Consider the following 27,809-nt stretch of genomic DNA (forward strand, 5'->3'; position numbering starts at 1 on the left):
TTAAGAAAAATATACCCCTAATTAAGGCCTTTAATCAGTTTCACAAAATACACCAAATTAGCAGTTTTATCTTCTTTTTGGAAACATAAAAATTGATGGCCGTCTGTCCAAACTCCGAGGGCAGCCTTTTATATTGTTTGGCCATCGCATTTATCAATTTATGACATTCCCAAAAAAGAAAAAAAAAGAAAGATGATGGACATTGCTGCCAAGCGTGATCATTGCTCGCCAAGTATTTTAATCAGTAACGCTGCCTTTGATTGTTCACTAGGAGATGTCTCAGTGCTAAGAGACTTAACAAATGTACGGAGAAAATAAAAGATATAAACATTAGATTTTGCAATTTACACACTGAAGAGACATAATTTTTTCCTCACCACAGAATGATCGATAACATTATGACCAGCCTCAACATCTACTCAAATCCACAGAGAGAGAGAGATGCTGCGGATCTGATCAAGTTGGTTTGAATAAAAAGCATCTAACGCTCAAGAGTAGTGCCTCTGCCACTCGAGTGAACACTGCACAGTTTCACAAAGACAGTGAACACAACAGGCCAAACAAATGTGCCGACCGTCCTGATTGAACGTTAAGACTAGCAACCACACCTGCGCATCTGGATGTTGCAAGTAAATTAATTGCCTTAAAAATTATAATGGCAGGTGGCTTATCAAGAGCATAACTCATGGATGGAACAAGATCCACAGAACCTAAATATAATTATACCACAGTTTAACGCTTCAAACACACACACGCTTTATACAGCTGAATATTCTACTCCAATTTAGAACCCTGCGAAAGAGAAACATGTTGAGTTAGACATTGGATATATGGAGTTCCATAATACATGTTACAAATGTGTGTGTGTGTATGATGGTATCGAGCCACCATTAATTTATGGTGGTATATTTTTTATTTACATAGACCTAGTCTCCTAGAGCAACTGTCCTTGGAAACATGTTTAGCATGATATGTTTACTATTTTCATGTTTTCAGGTTGTATTCCATCATTCATGCCATTTTTAAGTCATCCTCATCATTAACAACTGAGAGCCTTTGATTTTTCACTATCTTGAAAATTGAATCCCATGATATACCGGATATGATTAAGCCTGCTAACATTGTAAAAAATCATGGTAAACAAATTGTGTGGTTAGATCCAACATTTGGTGGCTAGATCCATACAAAAAAAGAGGGTGTACCACGAGACAGTATCGTGGTCCCTCTCTTTCTCTCATTTAATACACATGAAAATAGTAAATAGAGCATGCTAAATGAAATAAGGTAATAAATATGATTCAAAGGTTAGTTTTCGCTTTTGGAGATTAGATTCATGTAATTAATCAAGAGTCTACTTCAATAAGTTATGGTGGCATTGGTTCAGTACCACAATATACACATTGCACACACAGGCATGCATATATATATATATATATATATATATATATATATATATATATAGAGAGAGAGAGAGAGAGAGAGACCAACCTCTTGTCCTAACAGATTTTGAAATTCTATAACAGTAGATATGTATGGAAGAACATCAAACAGCTTGTAGCGTAACAAGTTTACCAACCTCTTATCCTAACAGATTTTGAAATTCTATAATAGTACCTTATATTAGTCAACAGGCTAACCATCAAAAGCAATTAGGCAAACATCCAACTGTCCAAAAGAAATGGACATTTTTCTAGAGATATAGGCATAACTTGGCAACCATGTACTAATACATGTACATGGTTTAACTGGACAATTTCTCTAGATATATAGGCAGGGCTTGGCATCCATGTAACAATCCATGAACATGGTTTAGTATAATGTTGAATGCCCATTAGTATGATGCAGGGCCATACATTTTCCAGAACGGATGGAGTATACCGTAAATGGACCACATGTCTGGAGATGGTGTTTATTCTAAAACTGAATTAATATGTAGCAAGACATTGGATACACATTGAGCAGAAACGATAAATTTTTAAAAGCAGATGGGATTGTTTCATTTTCATTGATTTATATTATTGGAGAGAGCATCTTATAGATGGATCACATACCCCATGACACTCGTTCTACAAACTATGAGTGTGCTGTAATTGAGATACAATGGGAGGTATACACAGTGCAAGAAAAAATGACCGATTATGAGAGACTATAGGAATTCTCATTTCCAGTGACATGCATTGTTAGGAACAGAAGAAACTCCAGTGATCAAGGTAACAAAGATTTGAATCAAATCCATGAAGCTAGCAGCAGAAAATCCTTAAACCACAAGTTATGGTATGGCTTCTTGAGAAAAGGGTATTCACCTTGTCATCTAATTGATCATGGTTTTTAAAGGTGTGAAGCGTAATGAGGCTGTTTTCAAAAATGTGAATGAGGTGTAGAGAGGCATGAGCCTCAATATTTTTGCAGGCTGAAGTTTAAAAAATATAAAAAAAAATGTGCAACTAATTAATTAATTTTGCATCTGTTTGCACTTAATTAATTTACTGATTATCTGTTTTTCTAAAACAGTAAAAAAGGATAGGAAGCAAAATGATGGAAGCAACAACATATCTTTCTACGAGACTTTCATCAATATACCAGTATCCGCATTCAGAAGTTGGAGAATATTTAATTATTTTTAAACATGCACAAAAACCTCCAAAACAACCCTTTTTTTAAAAAGAAAATCATATCCATATTGGAGTGGTCACGTGCGCTTCAATGTGCATCTACACATCTCAAAACTTGGTGGAGTCAAAGTGCATGACCTAATCCAACAAGTTTCTAGTTTGTGGACAACAAAAATGAATAGATCAAACAAAGAAATATTTTATCAAAATAAACATAAATAAAAAGTTGAATAAAAAAAATCACCTTCAGTTAATGTTTTATGAAAATTATCCTTTGATCTTTTTCATCTTCTTTTATGGTAATATGAACCATGGAGTTCTTTTCTGCTTTCCTATATCTTTTAGGCAATCTTTAGTGTATAAATAATGGCCAAAATATAGCATTTATATCATTTTGGCCATTTACTTTTTTTCAGCATAAATAGGGCTGCTTTTTATACTTTTTGGGGAGCTTAAATGACCTAGCATTAACCTATTATAAAGGTGAATAGGTAACCCTCTTGGGAGAGGCAACAAACATGAAAAGTTGAGTAAGAGAACATATAAGAACAGATGAAAGTGTGTGAAAAGCATAGGAGAAGTGTGGGGGAATCAAGGTTCTCATCAAGTTTCGGAAGTGAGGAATATCGCGCTTATGAAGTGAGTTTCCAGGAATCGAGCTTCCCAACTATCTAAGAAGCTTCCGGTAACTCTGGTCTGAGGTACAGGTTCTCGGTGATGGCGCTCCATTTGATGCCTACTAAGCCAGCTTAATTCCAGAACTTCCACAGCCGCTTGTTTTAGGTGCTCAGTGGACTCATGGCCTAACCGCTTGGTTTGTATGCTGTGTGCTTCAAGAACTCAGCCTAGGTTGGTTTGAGTGGGGAGTTCATGAATTGGAAAAGAATATTATACACAATAACATACAATAACCAATTCACATGCTACTAGACAACTCTCTCTAAGTGACAAGTATACTTAAAAACTCATCCATCTAACTAACCATCCTTAAAGTCCAGAACCACTGGTTAACTGCTATACATATATGTTGCGCCCATGCGTTCCATGAACAAAACGGACTCAAAGAAATAGAGAAAACACAGCCTCAGCTTGTATTCTTGTTAACATATGTGCAAGAAACCAATCAGACATTATATTGCAAAAGCACCAACCTAGATTGTTTTTAAGAAGATTTCCCTCCATGACTAATTCCACAAGCTCTTTCAACCTGACAGGAAATAAGGCATTAGGAGTTGTTTAGAATTAAACATTTGATGGGTTTTGCTTGAACTGATCGTGCATAGAAGTGGCAAAACAATATTTACATTTAACAACAGAGAGATTCAATATGATGAAGCTATACTTATCATCTTTGAAGACTAATATGTCAAGCATCAAACCGGCTTGTGTTATTTTAATAAGAGCTGGAAAAGAACTAAAGTGCAATTGCAAAAATACCTGTTTCTTCATAACTCTAGGTAATGTTGCACTCTCTAGGATTTGTAGAAAAACCTTCATCAGATGATGTGTCACTATTAGGAATTCCTAAAATGTAAGCCTCGCCTTCATCGTCTTCCTCAAAATTAAACTCCTCTCTTGAATATCTCCTTTCTATATATGCAAATGTCTGCCTTCTCTGAAGCCTTAAGACACGCATAATCACATCAGGAGCAAGTGTTATGCGTGAGTGCTCTTCTCTGCCTTGTCTGTTTGATTCCATAATCTGCAGAAACCAGATTATGGAAAATACTGCAAAGAAAGAATAGCTATAGATTGTACTGTATGCAAAAGCAGGTTAGAATACCTCTTTCACATTATCAGGCAATGGAATCACACTTCCAGCAATTGGAGCCCAGACCTTCACATTTTTTTCTATTCCACTGGTAGCAAGAACAGTCACGTAAGGATGAGGTTCAAGGCAGTTTACAATATGTTTGTCACCAAGCATTACACGAAGTAGTTCACCTCCTTTCTTCTTCCAGATGAATATATGACCACAATCTGAACCACTGACAACATACTCATCATTAGGGCCAAAGAAGCTCACACCTTTAACAGTTTGTGAATTTCGATGACCTGTGTAAACCTGTGGCTGATCCAATTTCTGCAACTTCTCAGCTGAGATGGGCATTGGGTTTGGCCCCATTCCTATGTCCTTCTGGAATAGGTACATAAGCTCGTCATTGTAGGAGACAAGCAACTCACTTATGTTAGAATATGCCAGACCTGTGATGTGGACATTATCAATACCAATCAGGTGATTTGGGGAGAATGTGTCTAAGCGCTGATCTCTATTGCTTGATGCATCACACTGATAATTCCGTATATCATAAACACGGGCATATTCATCAAAGCCACCTACTGCAAAATAATTTGGATTATGTGGGTCTATAACAATTGCATTTAACCGTGTACTCCTATCAGATAGCCTCTTCTCTGTTAATGAAGAGCAAGTAAAAAGCTTGGTAGCAGGAGGACATCGCAGGTCAAACTGCCAAAAAATGGTTTTCAAAACTGAAAAATAAGTAAAAATATCCATAAACAAGGACCAAAATCAACACACAGCAGCTTGAAACTTACACGTTGTACTACACCATCTTCTCCACAGCTGTAAAATATGTAAGGGCTTCCCGGTTCTATAGCAAGCTTGTGTACACGGCCATCATGCTCACCTAGCCTTTTTGTCTCAACTTTCCCATGCTGCATTATCTTCCCAAGCCTAACCTGAAAATAGAAGGGAAACCTCCTTAGTTGTACCATTTTCAGATGCAATTTCCTTCACCTGCTTGAGAGGAATAGATACTGAGATACTGCTAAAAGAACTATTGCAACCCAGATTGAAGATAAACCATGAGCTAATGGCTATAATTAATTAAAAAGTTATTCATGGCTTGACAAAGACTTGAAATCAGGTGAAGTTCAGGGAATGTTTGCTTTGCTCCCAAGTGGATGAGAAATCACAGCTGAGAATTCAAAAGCTGTGATTGTTGGTAACAAGGTCAGTCTTATGACCAACTTTTACAGGATTCAAGGAAGGAGCATTCTCAAGTGAGAATCACAATCACAGCTTGCACTTTCTCATGTTTCACTAAACTTGAGAAAGAATTGTGATTGGGAAGCTGATAAAATCCAAGAATACAGGCATTGTAAACACGCCATCAATTTTACAATTGTATAGTAAGACAAGTAGCTGAAGAAGAGAAATTAAGAGTAGGAACTTAGAGCTGCAACATATTATATTGTAAGATAAGCTCCATATCCAATTTGCTATATATATAATTTGCTTAACATGTAGTCATAGTGTAACATGTTTAACATATAGACACTGCACTTCCCCTAACACCCTCATATATATAGCAATAGCTTGTTAAAGTTTAAGTAAACTTACACAAACAAATGGAATGGATGCAAATCCACAAATATAAACCATCAGCCTCCATTGACTGTAGTAGTTTGTGTAAGAAAGTGTGTGGAAAGGTATAACAAGAATGCTTAATGCATTCACATGGTCCAATGAATGGACAAGCACAAACCCACAATGGAGAATATAGAAATAGTCTCCTAAGGGACAACACAAGAAGCCTCCAGAGAGGCAACACATGAACTTTATTGAATGAGGGCTTGAAAAGCCTTGGGAATACATGGGGTAGAGACCCCTATTTATACAAGAAATGAGGGCTGAAAAGGAGAGCCATTGGGGGCTTCCCATAGAGACGTTGGGAGCCCCCAACGGTCACATTTGTGACCGTTGGGGCCCCAACGACACTATGTGGGGGCCCTTTTGCGTGAATCCATATGCAATATAAAAAAGAAAAAATAAAAAAATAAAGAACTAAAAGAAACTATTTAAATAAAATAGTTGTTTCTAAAAAACAATTATGTAAAATGACAAAAATATCCCTATCGGGTATTTCACATATATACATTTTATAAGTATATATATGTGAGTACATATATTTTAACACTCCCCCTCAAACTTTACGTGGGGAGGACAGAAAGTTTGAAGATACAAATGAAGGATTTCAAGTCTTCAAGAGTCTTCAATGGAGGTCATCATCTTTATAGCACATGAGAGAATTTTGAAAATATCAGCCTTTAACTGCCTTTAATGGTGATCATCCCCAAGCACCTTCACTGGTTGTCTCCATGATGTATTGAAGGCACCACATCTTAACAATCTTGTATAGAAAAAATAAACCAAAAGAAGACTCCAAGTACACAAGAAAAATATTTTAGCCAAAGAGTTGCAAAAAAATTTTAACAACAATATATTGTAAAGTAAGAATAACATGGTTTAAACAAAATAGTAATAACTTTTTTAATCATTAGATATTACGAAAGACAAAAGGAGCATCTCTCGAAGATGAGATTAAATCATAATCAACTTATTTTTCAAGAACCCATAACATTGATTATAAGAAGATTTGATTATTTAAAGGACATGATTTATTAAGAAAATATGCACAATTATACATAAAAATTATCTTAAATGAAATGATGGTTTTCCAAAAGACATACGAATCTCTCAAAAGAATGTCTATTTCAAACAAATCCCATAAAAGGATATACAAATGAAAAATCATAATAGGATACAACAACGACAACAACAACTACGCCTTCATCCCAAAACAATTGGGGTCGGCGATATGAACCAACAAAGAAAATCATTTTGGGTCTTCCACATGAATCCTTCTCCTCCAATCATTTCTATCCAATGCGATGTCCTCGGTGAGGTTCAAAGCATTCATATCCTTTCCTATCATTTCCCTCCAAGTCTTCCTAGGCCTACCCCGACCTCTTTTAACTAATATATTTTCCCATTTCTCCATCCTTCTAACTGGAGCATCATTAGGCCTTCGCCGAATATGTCCAAACCACCGTAAACGATTCTCTTTCATCTTATTTTCAATGGGTGCAACGCCTACTTTCTTACGTATCTCCTCGTTCTGAATCTTATCTTTTATTGTATTTTCATACATCCATCTAAGCATACGCATCTCAGCTACACTCATTTTTTGAATATGATGCCTCTTGGCAGCCCAACATTCCATACCATGTAGTAAAGCGGGCCTAATAGTCGTCTTATAAAACTGTCCCTTCAACCACAATGGCATTCTACGATCGCACAACACTCCAGTTGCACTTTTCCATTTCATTCACCCAACCTTTATCCTATGATTTACATAGCTATCAATTTCTCCATACTTTTGAATGATAGATCCCAAATATTTGAAACAATCATTCACCGGTATTTCTTGCTTACCAAGCTTCACTACACTCCCATCACTACTTCGTTGCTTACTAAACCGACATTCCTTATATTTTGTCTTACTCTTACTCAACTTAAAACCTCTTGCTTCCAATGTCTGTCTCCATAATTCTAACTTAGCATTAACCCCAGCTCTAGACTCATCAATCAAAACAATATCATCATCAAACAACATACACCACGGCATATTTTCTTGAATTGATCTCGTAAGCTCATCCATCACTATAGCAAATAGGAAAGGGCTTAAAGCAGATCCTTGATATAACCCAACCGTTATAGGAAAATTGGTTGTCACCCCTCCACAAGTGCGGACATTGGTTACTACTCCTTCATACATTGTAAAATTGTCTATGACAAGACAATACGCATACGAGCACAAATACTTTAGAAAAGATGTGCACGAAGGCACTCTCAGAACACTTGAACAAAGTACGCAAAAGCGTAAAAATAATAAACATGCACTATGGCATGTATTTTATAGAAAGAAAAAAAATGCTTGAGACTCTCAAGCTTGGGGATTACAAGGGGGAACACCCCTATTTATACAAATGCCAAAAGGTGCAAAAGGGGGGGCTCCCAAAGGAGTCGTTGGGAGCCCCCAGCGGTCACATTTGTGACCGTTGGGGGCCCCCAACGACTCTATTGGGGGCCCAATGCACTTTAATAAAGAACAAAAAAGAAAAAAGAAAAAAGTAAAAAGAATTACAAGAAAATAAAAAAGAAAAATTACAACATATTCCAAATGGAATATGCGCAAAACAGTGAAATTACAAGAATACCCTTTTCGGGTAAAAATATATAAATATATATATTTATATATATAGAGATATATGTACATATAATATATTATATGTAAATGTATCTCTATGTATATAAATATATATATTTATATTTACAATAATGATTTTTAGGAGACACATTTTAACACCCCCCCTCAAACTTACGGTGTGATAACCGCAAGTTTGTCAAGAAGGAAATGAAATCTGGGCAAACATAGAGCTTTTGTGAAGAAGTCGGCAAGTTGATACTCAGATGTCACATATGGTAGATCAATGACCTTCTTCAAGTATTCTTCTCTGACATAATGACAGTTCATCTCTATCATACCAGGCTTTGGGGGCCTGCTTTAAACCATAGAGGGCCTTTCGAAGACGAAGAACTTTATCTTTAGGAATTATCATGCCTGGTGGGGCATCCATATACACTTCTTCATTAAGATCACCATTTAAGAAGGCATTTTTAACATCCATTTGAAAAATGTTCTAATTTTTAATGGATGCAATAGTAATAAGACACCTAACTGTAACCATTCGGGCTACAGGGGCAAAGGTTTCTTCGTAATTAATTTCATACTCTTGCCCATACCCTTTTGCAACTAAACGAGCTTTATACCTTTCTAGAGAACCGTCGCATTTAGTTTTTACTTTAAAGACCCATCGACAACCTATAGTTTTCTTTTCTATAGGTAAAGTTTGGAAATCCCAAGTTTCTGCCCTTTTAAGGGCATTAAGTTCACTTTGCATGGCTTCTTGCCATTCTATACATTTTTTAGCTTCTTCAAAATTTCTTGGTTCAAAATAAGAGTGAATGGCACTAAGGCAAGCCCTATATCGGGGTGAAAAAGAATCAAAAGAGACAAAACGAGTTGGAGGTCTTCTATTCCATTCAGATCTTCTATGGTCAAGAATAGGAGTAAGCTCACTATATTGATCAATAGCACTTCTAAAGGTGTCTTGGTTTCTACGAGAGTAGGTTATTGGCTCACTTGGAACTCTACTTTCTTGTTCATTGAGTGAGTTATGTTCACCAATATCTCCATCGTTTTCCTCATCATGGTTTAATGATACATCATCATCACTAGATATATCATCATTACTAGACAATAAGTCGAATAAGAAAGAGTAATCAAAATTTTCTTGTTGAGAAACATTTTTTTCAAAACCACTCTCATTTTCTAAAAAAGTTACATTTCTAGAGACATATAGCTTATCATCTCGAAGGTCATAACAACGAAAACCTTTTTGAGTTTCGGAATAACCAAGAAAGGCACAAGGAATAGCCTTGGGAGAGAGCTTGTCATTCTTATCCGTAAGTATGAAACACTTACATCCAAAGACTCTTAACCTATTATAATCAAGTTCACGCTTATGTAATACCTCAAAGGGAGATATTTTTCCTAATATCCTAGATGGTAAGCGATTTATCAAATAGACAGAAGCAAGAGTTGCTTCAGCCCAAAAGTTTTTAGGAATATTTTGAGATATAAGAAGGGTCCTAGTGGTCTCAATAATGTGCCTATGTTTTCTTTCAGCCAACTCATTCTGTTAAGGCGTTTTAGGACAAGACCTTTGGTGAACAATACCATGATCCTCAAAATATACCTTAAATTGATTGGAGAGATATTCTCCCCCAGAGTCACTTCTAAAAATCTTTATGTTATTGTTGAATTGATTTTTAATCATTGAATGAAAATTTTTAAAACACGAAAACACTTTATGTTTAAACTTAAGAAAATATATCCACGAATATCTGAAAAAATCATCCACAAATATTACGTAATAAGAAAAACCTCCTTTTGAAACAACAGGTGCAGGTCCCCAAACATCTGAATGAACAATTTCGAAAGTTTTAGAAGAGAACATAGTTCTTTGCTCAAAAGGTAAACTTCGCATTTTTCCGAGAATACAGTCATTACAAGAAAAAAAGCTTTTACATAGGTCTTTTGCAAAATGTAAATATGATAACTTGGTGATATTAGGATGACCAAGTCTTTTATGCCACACATTTATATCTTTATGTCGGGCAACATTACACAAAACTTTTGGAACTTGAAGAGATTCCATATAGTATAAATCTCCTCATCTAAAGTCTTCCCCAATCAATTTCCCGGACTGGTGATCCTGTATTAAACATTTATCACAAGAGAATTTAATATCGCAGTCATGGTCCGTGAGTTGAGAAACAGAGAGGAGATTTAAGTTTAGCTTAGGTATAAATCTGATTTTTGGAATAAAAAACTTTTGAGTTTCAAAATCACCTATTCCTTTAATTTCAAGAGAGGTTCCATCCGCAGTGGAGACATAAGATGGGGAACCATTTTTTGAGTAATCGAAAAGTGAGAAAATGTTTGGAGACATATGAAAGGATGCACCGGAGTCCAAAAGCCAAGAGATTTTACCTGGAGAGGAAGAAGTGGATACAGCCGCACCGGAGGTAGATCCCTTGAGAAGAGGTTGAAGAGCTTCCACTATTTGATTTATAGAGAGGGTCCCACTCGAAGATGCCTCCTCCTTTTGGGTACACCAGTGGTAGCCATGGCTAGGAGCTTCTTCCATTTGGGACATACGGGTTTGATATGCCCCGATTCTTTACAAAAATGACAAATAGTTTTGCTATAGTCCCTTTTTCCTCTTTGACCACCATTTTCATCTTGATTTTGATATTTAAAGTGAGGGGGACGATAGGTTCTTACATTGTTTCCGGCTCTTGATACGGCATTGACCTCACTATTTTCTTCAATATTACAAGGGACCGCAAGAACATTTGGTCCTTGTTTACATAAATTCATACGAGTCTCTTCACCACTTAATTTGGTGAGAACATCTTCAAGAGAAGGGGGAGAAAAAGAGGAAAGAAGAGATGACCTTATTTGCTCAAATTCGAGCCTTAGCCCATTCAAAAAGTTGAAGAACCGATCTTCTTCAAGTTGCTTGTGACGGAGCTCAATTGCCTCTCCACTCCATTTTGGTTCAAGCATGGCAAGCTCATCCCAAATAGAGGAAAGATCGACAAAGTATTCCCTAATCGTCATTTCACCTTGAGTAAGGGAGATAGCCTTCTTTTGAAGATAATACTTATGAGATAGATCCCTTGATGTGTACATTTTTTCAACATAATGCCAAGCTTCTGATGCCTTTTTGAACTTAATAATGTTGGCATCAATCTTGGTTTCCACGGATGAGAAAAACCATGACAGAATCTTAAAATTCTTCATTTCCCATTCATCGTGCTTCTTGGAGTATTCTTCAAGGGCTTTGGTTCTTTCTTCTCCCTCAAGAATCTTGATTTCGCTTCCATTTACCACGGTAATCTTGGGTTCCGGTTCCGGTTCCGGAATTGTGCCAAGTACATATCCCCATAGGCCCTTCCCTTTTATATGAGCCTCCATATTTCCGGCCCAAACATGATAGTTGGACCCATTTAATTTGAACCCAAGAGCAAAATAAGACTCTTTTTCGCCCATTAGAGAATAAAGAGGGAGGGAGAAAGGCGTACCAACACAATATTTCCAACACCAACTTTGCACAAGATTCTTCTAAAATATTTGAGAAGAAAGATCCACCACTTCAAACTTCAAAGATCGGAAGGCACGTTTTTTGAGGCACTTGAAAAAAAGAGAATCCCACGATCTTCAATAATCAACCTTGCTTTGATACCATGTAAAATTGTCTATGACAAGACAATACACATACAAGCACAAATACTTTAGAAAAGATGTGCACGAAGGCACTCTCACAACACTTGAACAAAGTACGCAAAAGCGTAAAAATAATAAACATGCACTATGGCATGTATTTTATAGAAAGAAAAAAATGCTTGAGACTCTCAAGCTTGGGGATTACAAGGGGGAACACCCCTATTTATACAAATGCCAAAAGGTGCAAAAGGGGGGGCTCCCAAAGGAGTCGTTGGGGGCCCCCAATGACTCTATTGGGGGACCCCCAATGCACTTTAATAAAGAATAAAAAAGAAAAAAGAAAAAAGAAAAAGTAAAAAGAATTACAAGAAAATAAAAAAGAAAAATTACAACATATTCCAAATGGAATATGCGCAAAACAGTGAAATTACAAGAATACCCTTTTCGGGTAAAAATATATAAATATATATATTTATATATAGAGAGATATATGTACATATAATATATTATATGTAAATGTATCTCTATGTATATAAATATATATATTTATATTTACAATAATGATTTTTAGGAGACACATTTTAACATACATATCCTTAATTATACTAATGTACTTGAGAGAAACACCTTTCTTCATCATTGTCCAACAGAGAACGTCCCTAGGTACTCTATCGTATGCCTTCTCCAAATCAATAAAAACCATATGCAAATCTTTGTTCCTCTCCCTATTTCTCTCAATAAGTTGTCTAAGAAGATGTATAACTTCTATAGTTGATCTTCCAGGCATAAAACCAAATTGATTCTCTGATATCATGACAACCTTCCTCAATCTAGACTCAATCACCCTCTCCCAAAGTTTCATAGTATGACTCATGAGTTTTATACCATGATAGTTTATGCAATCTTGTATATCACCCTTATTCTTATATAGAGGCACCAAAGTATTCTTCCTCCACTCATTAGGCATCTTATTTGTCCGCCAAATCTTGTTAAAAAGATTTGTCAATCATTCTAAATCTTTCTCTCCCAAGCATTTCCAAGTCTCGATAGGTATACCATCTGGGCCAACTGCTCTTCTTGATTTCATTTTCTTCAAAACCTCTGCAATTTCTTTCTTTTGAATCTTGCGCATGAAGTCACGATTCATCTCATAAAAAGGAATGGACAAGTCTCCAAGATCCTGAGCATGACTTCCATTAAATAGCTTATCAAAATAATCTTTCCATCTCTCCTTAATCTCCTCATCTTTGACTAAAACCCTTTGTGTTTCATCTTTGATACATCTAACCATACCCAGATCCCTCGATTTCCTATCTCTCATCTTCGCAAGCCTATAAATATCCTTCTCGCCCTATTTGGTATCCAACTTGTCATAAACCTCCTTATATACCTTATCCCTCGCGTTTCAAACTACTTTTTTAGCTTCCTTCTTTGCTATCATATACTTCTCCAAATTCTCATTATCACGACTCTTACTTAAATTTCTATAACACTCTCTTTTAACCTTAATAGCTAATTTGACATCCTCGTTCCACCATGATGTATCCTTACCTAGCGGTGCACCGCCTTTAGACTCACCCAATACCTCCTTAGCCACCTTTCTCATGCCACCCGCTATCTTATTCCACATTGATTCTGAATCCTCCTCGAGACACCAATTAGCTTCCTTAACTACCTGCTCTACAAACATTCCTTGTTTAGCTCCTTTCAGTGCCCACCACTTAATTCTAGGATCTATCCTATGTCTATCCCTTTTGCGGCATTGTCTAATTCTAAGATCTAAAATTAAGACTCTATGTTGTGTAGCTACACTTCTCCCGGTATAACCTTACAATCGATGCAACAACCCCTATCTCTCTTTCTAAGTAGAAAAAGATCTATCTGACTCGTATTAACCCCACTTTTAAATGTTACTAGGTGAGACTCCCTCTTCCTAAACCAAGTGTTTGCTAAGATCATATCATAGGACAAACCAAAATCTAAAATCCTTTCTCCACTTTCGTTTCTTTCTCCTATACCATAGCCTCCAATGGATACTCTCAAATCCATCCCTACTAATGCCTACATGTCCATTAAGGTCACCGCTGATGAAAAACTTTTCTCCATAAGATATCCCTTGTACTACTCCATCTAAATCTTCCCAAAATTGATGCTTAATGGAATCATCTAAACCTACTTGAGGTGCATAAACACTAATAATATTAATAATATCCGTACCTAATACTAATTTAATAAGTAAAATCCTATCACCCTTCCTACGGACCTCAACTACATTATCTATAAACTCACGACTCATAACAATCCCTACTCCATTCTTATTTCTATTTATTCCTGTATAACAAATCTTATATCCCCAAGGTTCTATCATTTTTGCCTTCTCACCTACCCATTTGGTCTCTTGTAGACATAAAATATCAATCTTTCTCCTACAGATAACATCTACTAACTCTACCAACTTACCAGTTAAAGACCTTATGTTCCAAGTGGCTAACCTAATTTTATGGTCTTGGACTAACTTCTTTATCCCCACCCGTCCAACAAAGTGAGGGAACCCTTGCCTATTTATCACTGCCTCCGGGCCTATAGAGTACAGTGCGTCGCTCAGTAGGGAACGCCCCAACGAAATTCTCATATTGGTTCATATTCATAGGGTATGACTAAGTTTTTATGTTGGCTGTCACTGGCCTACCGCAACCCTCCTCCTTTATCCGGGCTTGGGACCGACAATGTATAACTAAACAGTTATACATAGGCGGAGTTAAAATCATAATAGGATAATGAAGCTTTATTTATCAAAAACTATTTAAGCATTTCAATCAAGCACTATGTGAAAAAGTCTTAAAAAAAACAATGCATGATGTCTACAAAGAGACAATGCATACGAAGAGCATCAACTTCCACAAAGGGATATGTGCACAAAGGCATAAAACAATGAATCTTTATTAAAAAGAACAAAAGCTTCATGCATTAGAAAGAGCTACTTAACTTCATGCTAATACATGCATTATATAGTTAAAGCATGTTCAATACACATAAATCGATAATGAAGAGACAATTAATTTTATCAATAAAAGATGAGTTAATTAGATTTATGTGTACCACAATGTGGGCACGTGACTCACACATCTTAGAAATATTGGGAAATACAAAAGCCCAATAGAAAGTCGAGAAACCATAAGCACTTAATGTGCAAAATACACAAACCCACTACGGGGTGAATGCCAAAAGGCAAAAACTGAATATAATTAAAGAGAACGTGAGAGAACATTTTGATTTTTAATTATACAGATCCAATTATGCATATATATATATGATCAATGACATGAACTTATATCGATAAGTATTTGTTTATGCAAGGAAGAAACAAGTAGCAAGGATTTAAAAGATTCATTACGGAATTAGAAAGAAATCGCACATGATAAATGGAAGAATATATCTAACTCAAAACCAAATCAAGAATTTTCATAAATATGTAATTTTGCAAGTCGCAACAATAGTTCATCTACTACAAGCAATCACCTCATTAGACCTCCAAAACCCACAAATCAAGTGTATAAGCGATTAGATCAAGAACATAGATATGATGTCACTAAAAGGCCAAAGACACACACGAAGGTGTGCATAAACACATTTTGTCTACATATAATGATACTTGAAATGAGTGTATCAGCGACTAGAACAAAAGTACAAAAGTCAACCATGAGCTAAAAATCACACATAAAAGTGTGAATAAATATCTCTTATCTACGTATAATGACACTCAAAATCAAGTATGTTCAGCTACTAGAACAAGAGTACAAAGCCAACAATGGGCTAAAAGCACACACGAAAGTGTGACTAAACATCTTTTGTCTACATATAATGACACTTAAAACAAGTGTATCAACTACTAGATCAAGAGCAAACAGCCAACAATAGGCTAAAAGCACGCACAAAGGTGTGAACAAAAAATTCTTGTCTACATATGATGACACTTAGATAAGAGGAATAAAAGAAGAAGACACTTGAGGCAAGAAAGCTTGTAATGGAAATACAATTAAAAAATATCAATTTTTCAATATATCTAGAAACACTATGGTCTCAAAAGTTAGACATCCATCACAGGTAAACATAATTAAGAGCATCCATAATAAAATCAATGGTCAAAGAACAAATGAGTGATACCACACACTCACAATCAGAGATCATATAACATGTCTTTTAGAGTCAAACTACAAGTTAACAATCTAAAAAAGACATAAAACGAGATGCACACAACTCACCCCAACAACTTCTCTGATTCAACAATAATAAGGCCAAGAAGATTGATGCATCATATAAAAATTTGTGATGGACAATACAAATGTCATAAAAAGACAATAAATGCTTACGAAAATCATTTTCCAAATAGGCGATTTTATAAAGAGAGCCGATTTAAAAAGTCAAATCAAAGATCCAATAATGGTAGATAATCAATCTTAGAAAAAGCACAACAATATGCCTTATGATAACAACTTTGCATAAACACAGATCATGCTTAGCATAATCAATTCTTAAAAATGAAGTTATTTACATAAAAAAGTATATTATAAGACAAACACAACAAGAAATATTAAGCAAATAATGCATATAAAGTTTTTAGAAGGACCTCTTATAACACAATTATTACTAATCATGAATACTTGAAAGATAATCCAACAATTTATATAGAGGCTATGAAATTATGCCAATCATAATGCAATCTATTTTGTGTGATTATGACACATTTTTAGAGAAAATTGAGTTAACATTACAAAATGCATTCAAGACATCCAAAAATCAAACTATAGATGAACAAGAATCTAGGATCATTCTCAAGCATTATCAATCGAGAATGTTTTTTAAAGAATTAGTTTTGTATTATGAAAAAAAACATCTTAAAGTTATCAATTGTAATGAAATATACAAAAATACACATTACAAAAGATAACACAAGAGAGTTTAACCAAAGCATATGTATAGATAAAAGAAACCATATGAGAGGCCAAATGCATACATTCTCATAGAGAGATCAAAAGCACCCATGCAATAATTAAAGCCACATGTCTCGTACAAAAGACATGCTTCCAATCAAGTTTAAGTATTTAATGAGTCAAGGGGTTTAAACATGAACACACATGTCTATCAAGGATGAAATACAAATTATAATTGATGATTATCATATATATATATATATATATATATATATGTGTGTGTGTGTGTGTGTGTGTGTGTGTGTGTGTGTGTGTGTGTTTGAAATGCAAGTTCAAGCAAGAATATATTTTGTAAAATAAGACATCATTATCAAATTATTTTAAGATAAGAATATGATTGACGAACCATCTAGAATCAATAATTCATGATTATATATACACATATATGTATATATACATATATATATACATATATATATATATATATATATATTAGAGTTATTTTCGAAAAAACTTCAAGATTCAAACATGATACATATATCTAGTTTCCTTAAAACAAGTTCAACGATGATTAAAATACTAAAAAAATTCAAAAAACATATATTTTGTTTTTATTTTAATCATACAAAATATATGTATATATATACAATGATAAAGAAAAACAAGTGTTTTTCTCATGCGTAATGCATGGGATAAATACTTGAAAAATGTAAAAATACATGCCAAGTAACTCCAAGGAGAAGAGAGAGAATACAATACAACGATGTTGCTCAAGTCCTTCTTTCCAACCGAATCCTCTTGTAGCCGATAAAGAAGTGATAAAACACTCTTTTGGCAAGTGATGAAACACTCCTAGCCAAGTAAAGAAACACTCCTTGCAAGAACAAGGTGATAACACACCTTTGCAAATGAAGCACGAAAATCGAGGCGGAAGCTTTTCAAAATCTAAAAAATTTTGTGGCGCTGATACCATGTAAGAAAGTGTGCGGAAAGGTATAACAAGAATGCTTAATGCATTCACATGGTCTAATGAATGGACAAGCACAAACCCATAATGGGGAATATAGAAATAGTCCGCTAAGGGACAATACAAGAAGCCTTCAAAGAGGCAACACATAAAAAATATATGAACTTTATTGAATGAGGGCTTGAAAAGCCTTGAGAATACATGGGGTAGAGACCCCTATTTATACAAGAAATGAGGGCTGAAAAGGAGAGCCATTGGGGGCTCCCCACAGAGACGTTGGGAGCCCCCAACGGTCACATTTGTGACCGTTGGGGCCCCAACGACTCTATGTGGGGCCCCTTTTGCATGAATCCATATACAATATAAAAAAGAAAAAACAAAAAAATAAAACTAAAAGAAACTATTTAAATAAAATAGTTGTTTCTAAAAAAACAACTATGTAAAATGACAAAAATATCCCTATCGGATATTTCACATATATATACATTTTATAAGTATATATATGTGAGTACATATATTTTAACAGTTTGATCCTTCTCTCGTTTAGAAAAAAAAATCACTACTTCTTAAGGATTACTCTTCCAAATGCAGCTTGGGCATTTTCTATGTTGGATATGAATGACTCGAAAGAATGCACTAAATTCCAAAGAAGCATAATAGATCAAATGGCAGTTTCATTATATATGTATTATATATTATATATAATATATATTATATATAAAGAGAGAGTGATGGGAACATGCAAACTGGGTCGAAATGGTTTTTCTGGCACTTATTTCGCAATTCTGACCCCTTAGATGTGTTCGGCATCATGGATTTGCTAGGAATCGCCACCTGCATTGTGTTATTTTGATGGAAAAAAATAATTGCCGGAGCCTTAAATTTTATGAAGATTTTGGACTGTTAATTCCACAAACCCTATAAAAGCTTACCCACATATTGGGATCCAATGATTCAAGAGCCAATCCCTATGAAATCAAGCACGTATATCACATATGCACGGTTATAATTAAAAAGAAATCCATTGTACATATTTCACTTTGTAGGTTCCCATCAATATATATATATGTGTGTGTGTGTGTGTGTGTGTGTGTGTGTGTGTGTGTGTGTGTGTGTGTGTACATATATGAGAGAGAAAGAGCACTTACCGGATCCATATCTGGTTAGCTTTTGTCTCAATTAATCACTTTCAGTTAAAGCTGGAAACTTTAACTTAAAGATAAAATATCCTGAAATTTTGAGGTTTGAGGATGAAAGTCATGTTTCTAGGATAAAAATGATGCTTCTTGAGGTGTTAATTTTTTAAATAATGCTTGTAGTTGGTAAAGTTTACTTAAGCTTGAAACCTGGTGTGCAACAAACATTGGTTATAATTTGAAAATAACATGATTTTATTGTAATACTTTTAACAGCTGACAATATCATGATAAAATCTGATATTTTCTAATATTTAGAAAATATCATGATTTTCCAGGATTTTAACACTTCTGCAAACTGCTTATGCCTTATATTTTACGGTCATGTTTGCAACGCCCTGTGATTTTGAAACTTTCATAGATTTTTGTGGTTTTGAATCAAAATCACACAACTTGCACAGGGCATTGCAAACAAGAAAAAATACACCCCATGATTTTGGTTCCAGCTGAGAATGTTTGAAGCCTTCTAACCTGTGAATGTTGGTCACAGGTCTGACCCTGTGACCAGCTTTCACAAGGCATTGATTCTCAGCTGAGAATCTCATAAAGTTTGACAAGACCCTCATTATAGTCGTTGGGTCTTGTGCTTGGGTCTTCTCGTAAATGGCAGAATAGAAGGGCTTCTCACCCACCTTGCAAGAAGCCATGCCTGGATGATGCTCCAGCACATTTCTGATGAACACCTTTTGCCTTTCCTCTCACCAGCATGCAAGAGTGAATCGCCAGGGAGCCTTCTGGCTTTTTCTCCCACCAATAGGCAAGAGAGGTCGTATTGAGGGGCTCGCCAGTGAGCCCCACTCACCTTTTTCTTTTATCCCAAAACAGGCTTGTCGGCGAGCCCATGTGCGTTGGTAGTGAGAGGGGCTTGCCTGTGAGCCCCTCCCACCTGTTTTCTTTCAATTTTTTATTTTTCTTTTTTAATGCCGAAAGGGGCATGCTGGCCAGCCCCTCTTGCCTGCTGGTGAGAGGGGATTGCTGGTGTGGTGACCCTCCATTCTGATGGTGAGAGGGGCTCACTAAAGAGCCTAGTGAGCCCCTCTGTCTTTTCTTCTCACCTCTGGCGAAAGGGATTTGCTGGTGAGCCCTCCCCACTCTCATGGTGAGAGGGTTCATCGGTGAGCCCCTCTGTTTTTCCTCTCGCAAGCACATTAGAAGGGGCTGGTGAGCACCTTCTCTCATATTGGATGTTTGACAGGAGAGGGGCCGGTGAGCACTTCTCGCCTGAATTTTTTATTTTTTTTCCTAATCAATAATCATGTATGGGGTTTTAAAATGCAAACAGGTTTTGGATCAGATCCGAATCCAAACAAAGATCTGCTATGAAAATGAAACAAATCAAATATAAATCCAAATCCAATCCAAGATTCACTTTGAAATGTTGTTACAAAACTAATCCTGATTCGAAAAATATCTGAATGTGTAAATCCAAACTTGATCCATTTTAAAGGCATGAGAAAGTTTTTGCTTACCTCAACCTTTCACAAACATGATAATGTGAATCACAAGTGAATGAGAATTACAATCCAAAAATCACAACCAAAAAACATGAGAAAGTTGCACCTAAGAATGTTAATCATGTGAAACACATTCTCCAGGACAAAACTTTCATAGCTAATTTACCTGTGACCAAAACAAACATGCCCTTCATACTTTTCTAGGCATTCACATTGTTTATATTTCCCGTGGTTTCGCAAAAAAGACTATTTTTCTAGTCATTAAAATGGCTTGAGTGGATTCATTTGGCATTTTGGGATTTAGAGAGGTTTTAGTTTGGAAATGTAGAAAGATTGACATATGACGAGGGATTGTGTTGCTACTGTAGATTTTTGGTCAAGGTATTTTAGTCATTGTGGTTTTGCACCATGACTCACCTTTTCTTAGTGTCACTCACAAAAAAAAATTTGTGTTTAATCTTGGGGGGTCAGGGCCCCTGCCCGTACCCCCTTTGTTCCGCCCCTATATATATTTAGCAGCATTCAACTGATTGAAATGGCCAAAACACTGTAAACAACAATGGCATTTTTTAAATTATACAGTATACTACATCGTGTTTAGAGAAAAAAAGATAAAGTAGAATATAATTTTCAAAAGGTAATAAAGGAGATATTGTAAAAAAGTAACCATGTGTTTTAAAAGATGCTAACACTTTTATAGGTGTTTTGGTCATTTCAAATTTTCAATCAGTTAAACAATACCAAAATTAATATAATATAAAGGATTTAAAGTTAATTGAACCCTATACATCACCGACTAACCTATTTTTTTTCTAGTGATGGCAGTTTTTAAAATATGTAGTTGCTTTTAGGGGTACAGAGTGTCTTTTGCCTTGCAGGGGAATAAAAAGGCAAACACATTCTTAAACAATAACAAAAGGTGTACACTCGCTCTCTCTCTCTCAATATATATATATATATATATATATATATATATATATATATATATATATCAAGTTAATATTTGGTGCTATTTAAGGCATGGAACTATTGAGTATAAATCACTTTATTTTCATAATTTTTAGATTTTTTATTGTAGATTAGACCTTATGGATGTCATCTACAAGGTTTGTTTAGTAGCTAATGAGTTTTGAAATAAAGTGATCGTGACATGTATGCATGTTTTTCAAGGGCTTCAAAAATCAACAGCCCATAATGCACTAAAATTTTACGACTCAAAAATCATACTTTTAGTCCCAAATAACATGATCCAAGGTCTGATCCTTAGCAAACAAACCAAGCTGAAGACATCTATATGGTCAAATCAAGTCAGTAAAGCTTGAACTTATGATTTCCAGCTCAATAGTTCTGTGCTTCCAATAGCACCAAATATTAACCCACACACACACACATATACAGCAAATTACAGGGACAATCAATCTAGAATCCAACAAGTGCAAGTTGTTTATCTCATAACATTGTAGATGTGTTCAGCATGGTTGATTTACTAGGAATCAACCCTTAGATTGTGCTTTCTCGATGAATATGTTTTTCTAAATCAAGAAACTTTAGTGTGTTTAAGGCTATCGATTTTTCAGTCACCAGAAAAAGCTGCTCACAAGCTGGAATCCGGCGATCCAGATGTCGATCCCCACTAATAGACAATGTAGATCACATCTGTATCATTGGATTTGCACCCAAAAAAAAATGAATCATTTACCTACAATCAATTGTAGCAAATTTTCTTTGAGGGAATTGATCAAATACATACATACATATGTGTGTGTATAGATAGATAGATAGATAGATAGATAGATAGGGAAAATATTACAGAACTATTGATCTAAAAATCATAGGTGCAAGCTGTGTCAACTCAATCTAACCACATAGATGTGTTCAGCATGGTTTGTTTGCTAAGGATAGAACCTTGATCGTATTTTTCTGGCATAAGAACATTTCGAGTTATGAAGTTTTGGTACACAGTGGGCTGTGATTTTTTAATCCCTTCAAAAACCTACTTCCATGTCACAATCATGTGACTCAAAACTTATTTTTGTAGATCATATCATATGTGATTTCTACTCAATAGTTTCATACCTTCATTAGTACTAGATATTTACCCATATATATATAATTTATTTATTTACATACTACATCATCATCATCATCAAGCCTTATCCCAACTACATGGGGTTGGCTTTACGAGTCTTGTTTCTCCCATCCTGTTTATCTAGAGCTAAAACTTTGGTTATTTTTACAATCTTTCATGTCAACTCTAACCGCCTCCTTCTAAGTCTTCATTGGTCTTCCTCTTTTTCTGCCTTCTACTTGTACCATGTGAACCTTTCTCACAGGCGCCATGAGAGGTCTTCATGCAACATGTCCAAACCATCTTAAATGACATTCACTTATTTTATTTTTTACTGGTCTTACTCCTAGGTGCATTTTAATATATTCATTTCTAATTTTAGTCTTTCTTGTAACCTCAGACATCCATCTTAACATACACATCTCTGCAACATGGACTTTGTCTTCTTGTCGTTTTTTAGTCATCCAACATTTAGCTCCATATAATAGTGTCAGTCAACATTCAGTTCCACATAATAGTGTTGCTCTTATAGGAGTATTGTAGAAACGTCCTTTTAGTCATAGAGATACTCTTTTATAACATAGCACACCACTAGCCTGCCTTCACCTAATCCAACCAGCATTGATCCTATCAGTGATATCTTTTTCAAATCCCCCATTCTATTATAACATAAACCCTAAATATTGAAACCTATGGCATTGTTGAATAGGCATTCCTTGTATTCTAATGATTACTATTATTAGCTTCTGTACTAAACTTACACTCCATATATTCAGTTTTTGTTCTACGAATTCGTAAACCATTTTTCTCCAACATACTCCTCCAAAGTTCTAGTTGCTTCTATATAGTGTTTCTATCTTGACTAACCAGTATTATATCATCTGCAAACAGCATACACCAAGGGAATTCTACCCAAATATAAAACGTTATTTCATCCATAACTAAAGCAAAAAGGTATGGGCTTAACACAGACCCTTGATGTAACCCAACCCTTATTGGAAACAACCTTGTCTTGCCACATGTAGTTCTAACAATCATAACTGCCCTTGCATACATATCATGAATTATTTTAATATATCTATAAGGGATTCCTTAACACGGACCAGATTAAATTCCTTGGAATTGTATCATAAGCTTTCTCCAAATCTATGAAAACCATGTGCAATTTTCTACCATTCTCCCTAATTTTTTTTTATAAGTTGTCTTAATAAGAAAATAGCTTCTATCGTTGACCTACATAGCATAAAGCCAACTTGATTATCTGATACACTTAATTCTCTTCGCAAACGTTGCTCTATTATCCTCTCTCACAGTTTCATAGTGTGGACCCCTATAGTGAGAACAATTTTGAATCACCTTTAATTTTAAATATAGGAATCAACATACTTCATCTCCACTCTTTTGCCATTTTTCCTATAGACAAAATATTATTAAACAATTTAGCTAACCATGTTATTCCAATATTGCCCATTGACATCCAAAATTCAATAGGTATATTGTCTGGCCCAAGTGCTTTGTTCTTCTTTATCCTTTTTTATAGCCATGATAGGATGTATAGTCATGATATACATATTTTTCTTGTTTTTAACTTATATACTACATATATAAATGTAAATATATATATATATATATATATATATATATATTATAGTAATGATAGGATGCTCCTGGTGCACCTACTTCGTACTTTTGGAGCTATCTCACCTTCCTAACTTGTCTTTTATTATTCCTAAAGAGGAACACAATCCATCAAAGTCGGAGGATTCTTTTCTTCAAAGGAACAAGTTAAAAACAAGAGAAATAACAGAATGGTAGGTCTTAAAAGTGCAAAGACACTCAGTGAGATTTGACCAATAGCCTTGGCTGAACATTCAAACATCAGTACAACAAATGGCAAATACAATAAAACATTAATCGAAAGAACTTATATGCAAAGCATGCAATCAGAAGTATTTAATAAACAAAATATTTTTCATATGCATAATGCAAGATACAATATTCTTCTCAAACCAGAAAAAGGGAGAAAATAAAAAGAAACAAAGAACAGAAGAATGAGAACTCAGCTCTTTAATGACCTGCCCGTCAGCCGCAGAAGTTATTATGCTACTATCATTGGTGAAAGGCATGACCCGGGCCTGAAAGACATTATCTTCATGGCCAGAATCATATGAAAATTTTTTAATCTTTTGTGCCCAGTTCCATAATATAATCTGTTTGTCATCAGAAGCCGAAACAAGAAGATCTCCAGTAGGATTGAAATGTACAGTATTTACACAACCCTCATGAGCAGAAAGCTTTCCATATCGATCAATCCGTTTAACAAGGGCCTGAAATAAATGATGAGATAAAAAATCAGCAACTACCAATATGATACAAAAGATGAAAAAAATCCTGACATAGTAGAATGAAATTTGTAGCTTCAATTTGAAACAAGAATTGTAAAGGCCCCAAAATACAAGATTGTTCTACATATATAATAACTGGCAAGGAAAAGTCAAACTGCTGCCTGATGAGAAATGGACAAAATAAAGTACAATCTCAAGAATGAACTTTTCTATTTATGTACACGATGTAAACTATTGGATTCTTAATTTAAAATTCAAAAAATCAGGCCAAAAGTCAGAGAGTTATGAAAGTCTTAAAAAAGGCATAGATTCAGCTAAATGAGGCATTCCTTAGAATTCATCCAAAGCATCTAGGCACAATACAAAACCCTCTAGTTTATGAAGCCTCCAAGCATGTTCCTCCTACATATCCGTCTTACCATAACTGGGAATGAAACACTGAACTTAGAGAAGCACCAGAACCAAATAATGTCCAGATGAAAATACATCATCTAAATAGCAGGTGCGGAGCACACCATTTAACAACTGCCCAAGGATGAAACAATCAGAATTCATCATAAACAAGGCTATGTTCATAATGGAGGCCCATTTACATGATCATCATGCTAAAAAATGAAAAGTACTAGTCAATGAGTAAACATGCTCTATCCCATGTAAATTTCATGTGAACCAATCCCAATCATCAGATTGGACTCAACCTTACATATTTTGTCAGAATTTAGAAATGAACCGCTAACTGGAATTTTGAGGAGGAAAAAACACATAAATTCACAATAAAAGATACATCAAACTACTAGGAGGGTCTCAAACATGAGGCAAGCACAATTGAGTACATTGGTAAGGAGGAGGTCTCTTGATCACAGGACCCACCAGCTATTTACAACCATGAATTTTTTACCATGATCTACTTCCGACAAACACAATTGTATTAAACCCAATTATTAAACACCCAAAACTTGCTATTTCAATGTAACACCTAAGAAACAATTTACACAAGAACCATGATTTCTAATTTTTTATACAAGAAGTCACAAATGGCAAGAACTCCACTAAGTAGACCATCTTTTACATTCTCATATCAACTTTAACTCTGTGGAGGAAAAATCAACTAAAGTTTTTCAAATCCTTCCGTCTCATTCTGGCAGCCCTTACATTTGTCTAGATGTTTGCATATTTGGCAAATATCTAAACCTTTTCTATGCCTCATTTTTTTGTTTATTGTTCTATTATAATTTTGCTTCTAAAAGTACTCTTCATTTGTTTTTTTATTGTTGTGTTACAATTTATTTCTGAAATGTAAAAGCAGATGATGCTGAAATTTTCTGAAACCACCCAAAAACCGGTTGAGGGTTTTGAGCAGAGTTTTCAGTCGAGGAAGTGGGAGCAGGAAGCGGAAGCGAGAAGCGAGTCACTTCCAAAATTTTAGGAAGCGGGAAGTGTGGTATGACTTAGAAGCAAACCGGGAATCGTCTCGAAAGTGAGAAGAGAAGCGACCTAAGAAGCAAACTGGAAGCAAAGAGAAAATGAAGAAGGAAGCGATCTAGGATTCGAGTGAAAAGCGAATAGGAATTGAGTTTTTCCGATATTAGGAAAAAAAATGTTAAAGGCTCCAAACCCACCAAAAAAAAGAAAACTCACTTCTTGATATTGGGAAGCGAGCGGGAAGCGAATGAAAAGCGAGCGGGAAGAGAGCTTCCCCATAAATGGGAAGTGTGCTTCCCATTTAAAAGGGTCTCTTCCCCGCACGTTTTGGAAGTGACGCGTTTTGCTCTTCCAAAACGCGTTTCGGGGAAGTGAAATTCCTCGAGTCCTATAGCGTTTTCGGTAACCCTGGTTTTGAGGCTTTTATAATACATGGGAATCCTTTATTTTTACCTTTTAAATATAATAGTTTGCTTTATAAACATGTTAATTTTAAATATGCATTAGCAAGCACTAAACTATAACATGGTCTGTACAATTTGTACAAAAGCCAAATGGCAGGAAGAGGATTCCTATGGAATCAAGTTTCCAAGACATGCAAAAGCACTCTAATAATCTTGCAAAAAGGTGTCAAGTCTCTCGCAAATAAGTTTAGTAATGAGTTTTTTTTTTCTTAATTTTCTATTTGTTTCTCTTTCTCAATGGATAACTCCGCCTGTGTAGTTATACACTGCCGGTCCCAAGCCCGGATAAAGGAGGAGGGTTGCGGTAGGCCTGTGACAGCCAGCATAAAAACTTTGTCATATCCTATGAAAGTGAACCAATATGAGAATTTCGTTGGGGCGTTCCCTACTGAGCGACGCGCTGTACTCTCTAGGCCCGGAGGCAGTGATAAATGTGCAAGGGTTGCTAGGTCGTCGCCCAGAAGCGACGCGTCACACCGGCGCCCGGGTGTGGTGTCAAATAGGCAAGGGTTCCCTCACTTTGTTGGACGGGTGGGGGTAAAGAAGTTAGTCCAAGACCATAAAATTAGGTTAGCCACTTGGAACATAGGGTCTTTAACTGGTAAGTTGGTAGAGTTAGTAGATGTTATGTGTAGGAGAAAGATTGATATTTTATGTCTTCAAGAGACCAAATGGGTAGGTGAGA

At 35.5% G+C, this 27,809-nt stretch overlaps 1 protein-coding gene across 3 annotated transcripts in view; it reads right to left on the bottom strand.

The window, feature by feature from the left end:
• Window positions 1-304: 304 nt before the first annotated feature.
• The window catches only part of LOC149839560 (uncharacterized), a 37,411-nt gene continuing 9,906 nt past the window's right edge, over window positions 305-27,809 (bottom strand). Inside the window, exons 2-7 of one of the 3 annotated variants that reach the window (XR_016431333.1) lie at window positions 24,969-25,220; window positions 5,172-5,315; window positions 4,396-5,082; window positions 4,050-4,314; window positions 3,764-3,819; window positions 629-792 (exon numbers count right to left, since the gene is read on the bottom strand). Coding sequence is in view for 2 of the 3 variants with exons in the window: in XM_090002630.1 (XP_089858756.1) it covers window positions 4,066-4,314; window positions 4,396-5,082; window positions 5,172-5,315; window positions 24,969-25,220 (1,332 nt within the window). In the remaining variant the exon portion in view is untranslated. The other 2 variants (XM_090002630.1, XM_090002629.1) reach the window with 2 other exon arrangements.

Source organism: Nuphar pumila, chromosome 4 (genome assembly GCF_984573655.1).
Source record: "Nuphar pumila chromosome 4, dmNupPumi1.hap1.1, whole genome shotgun sequence".
Taxonomy (NCBI): domain Eukaryota; kingdom Viridiplantae; phylum Streptophyta; class Magnoliopsida; order Nymphaeales; family Nymphaeaceae; genus Nuphar; species Nuphar pumila.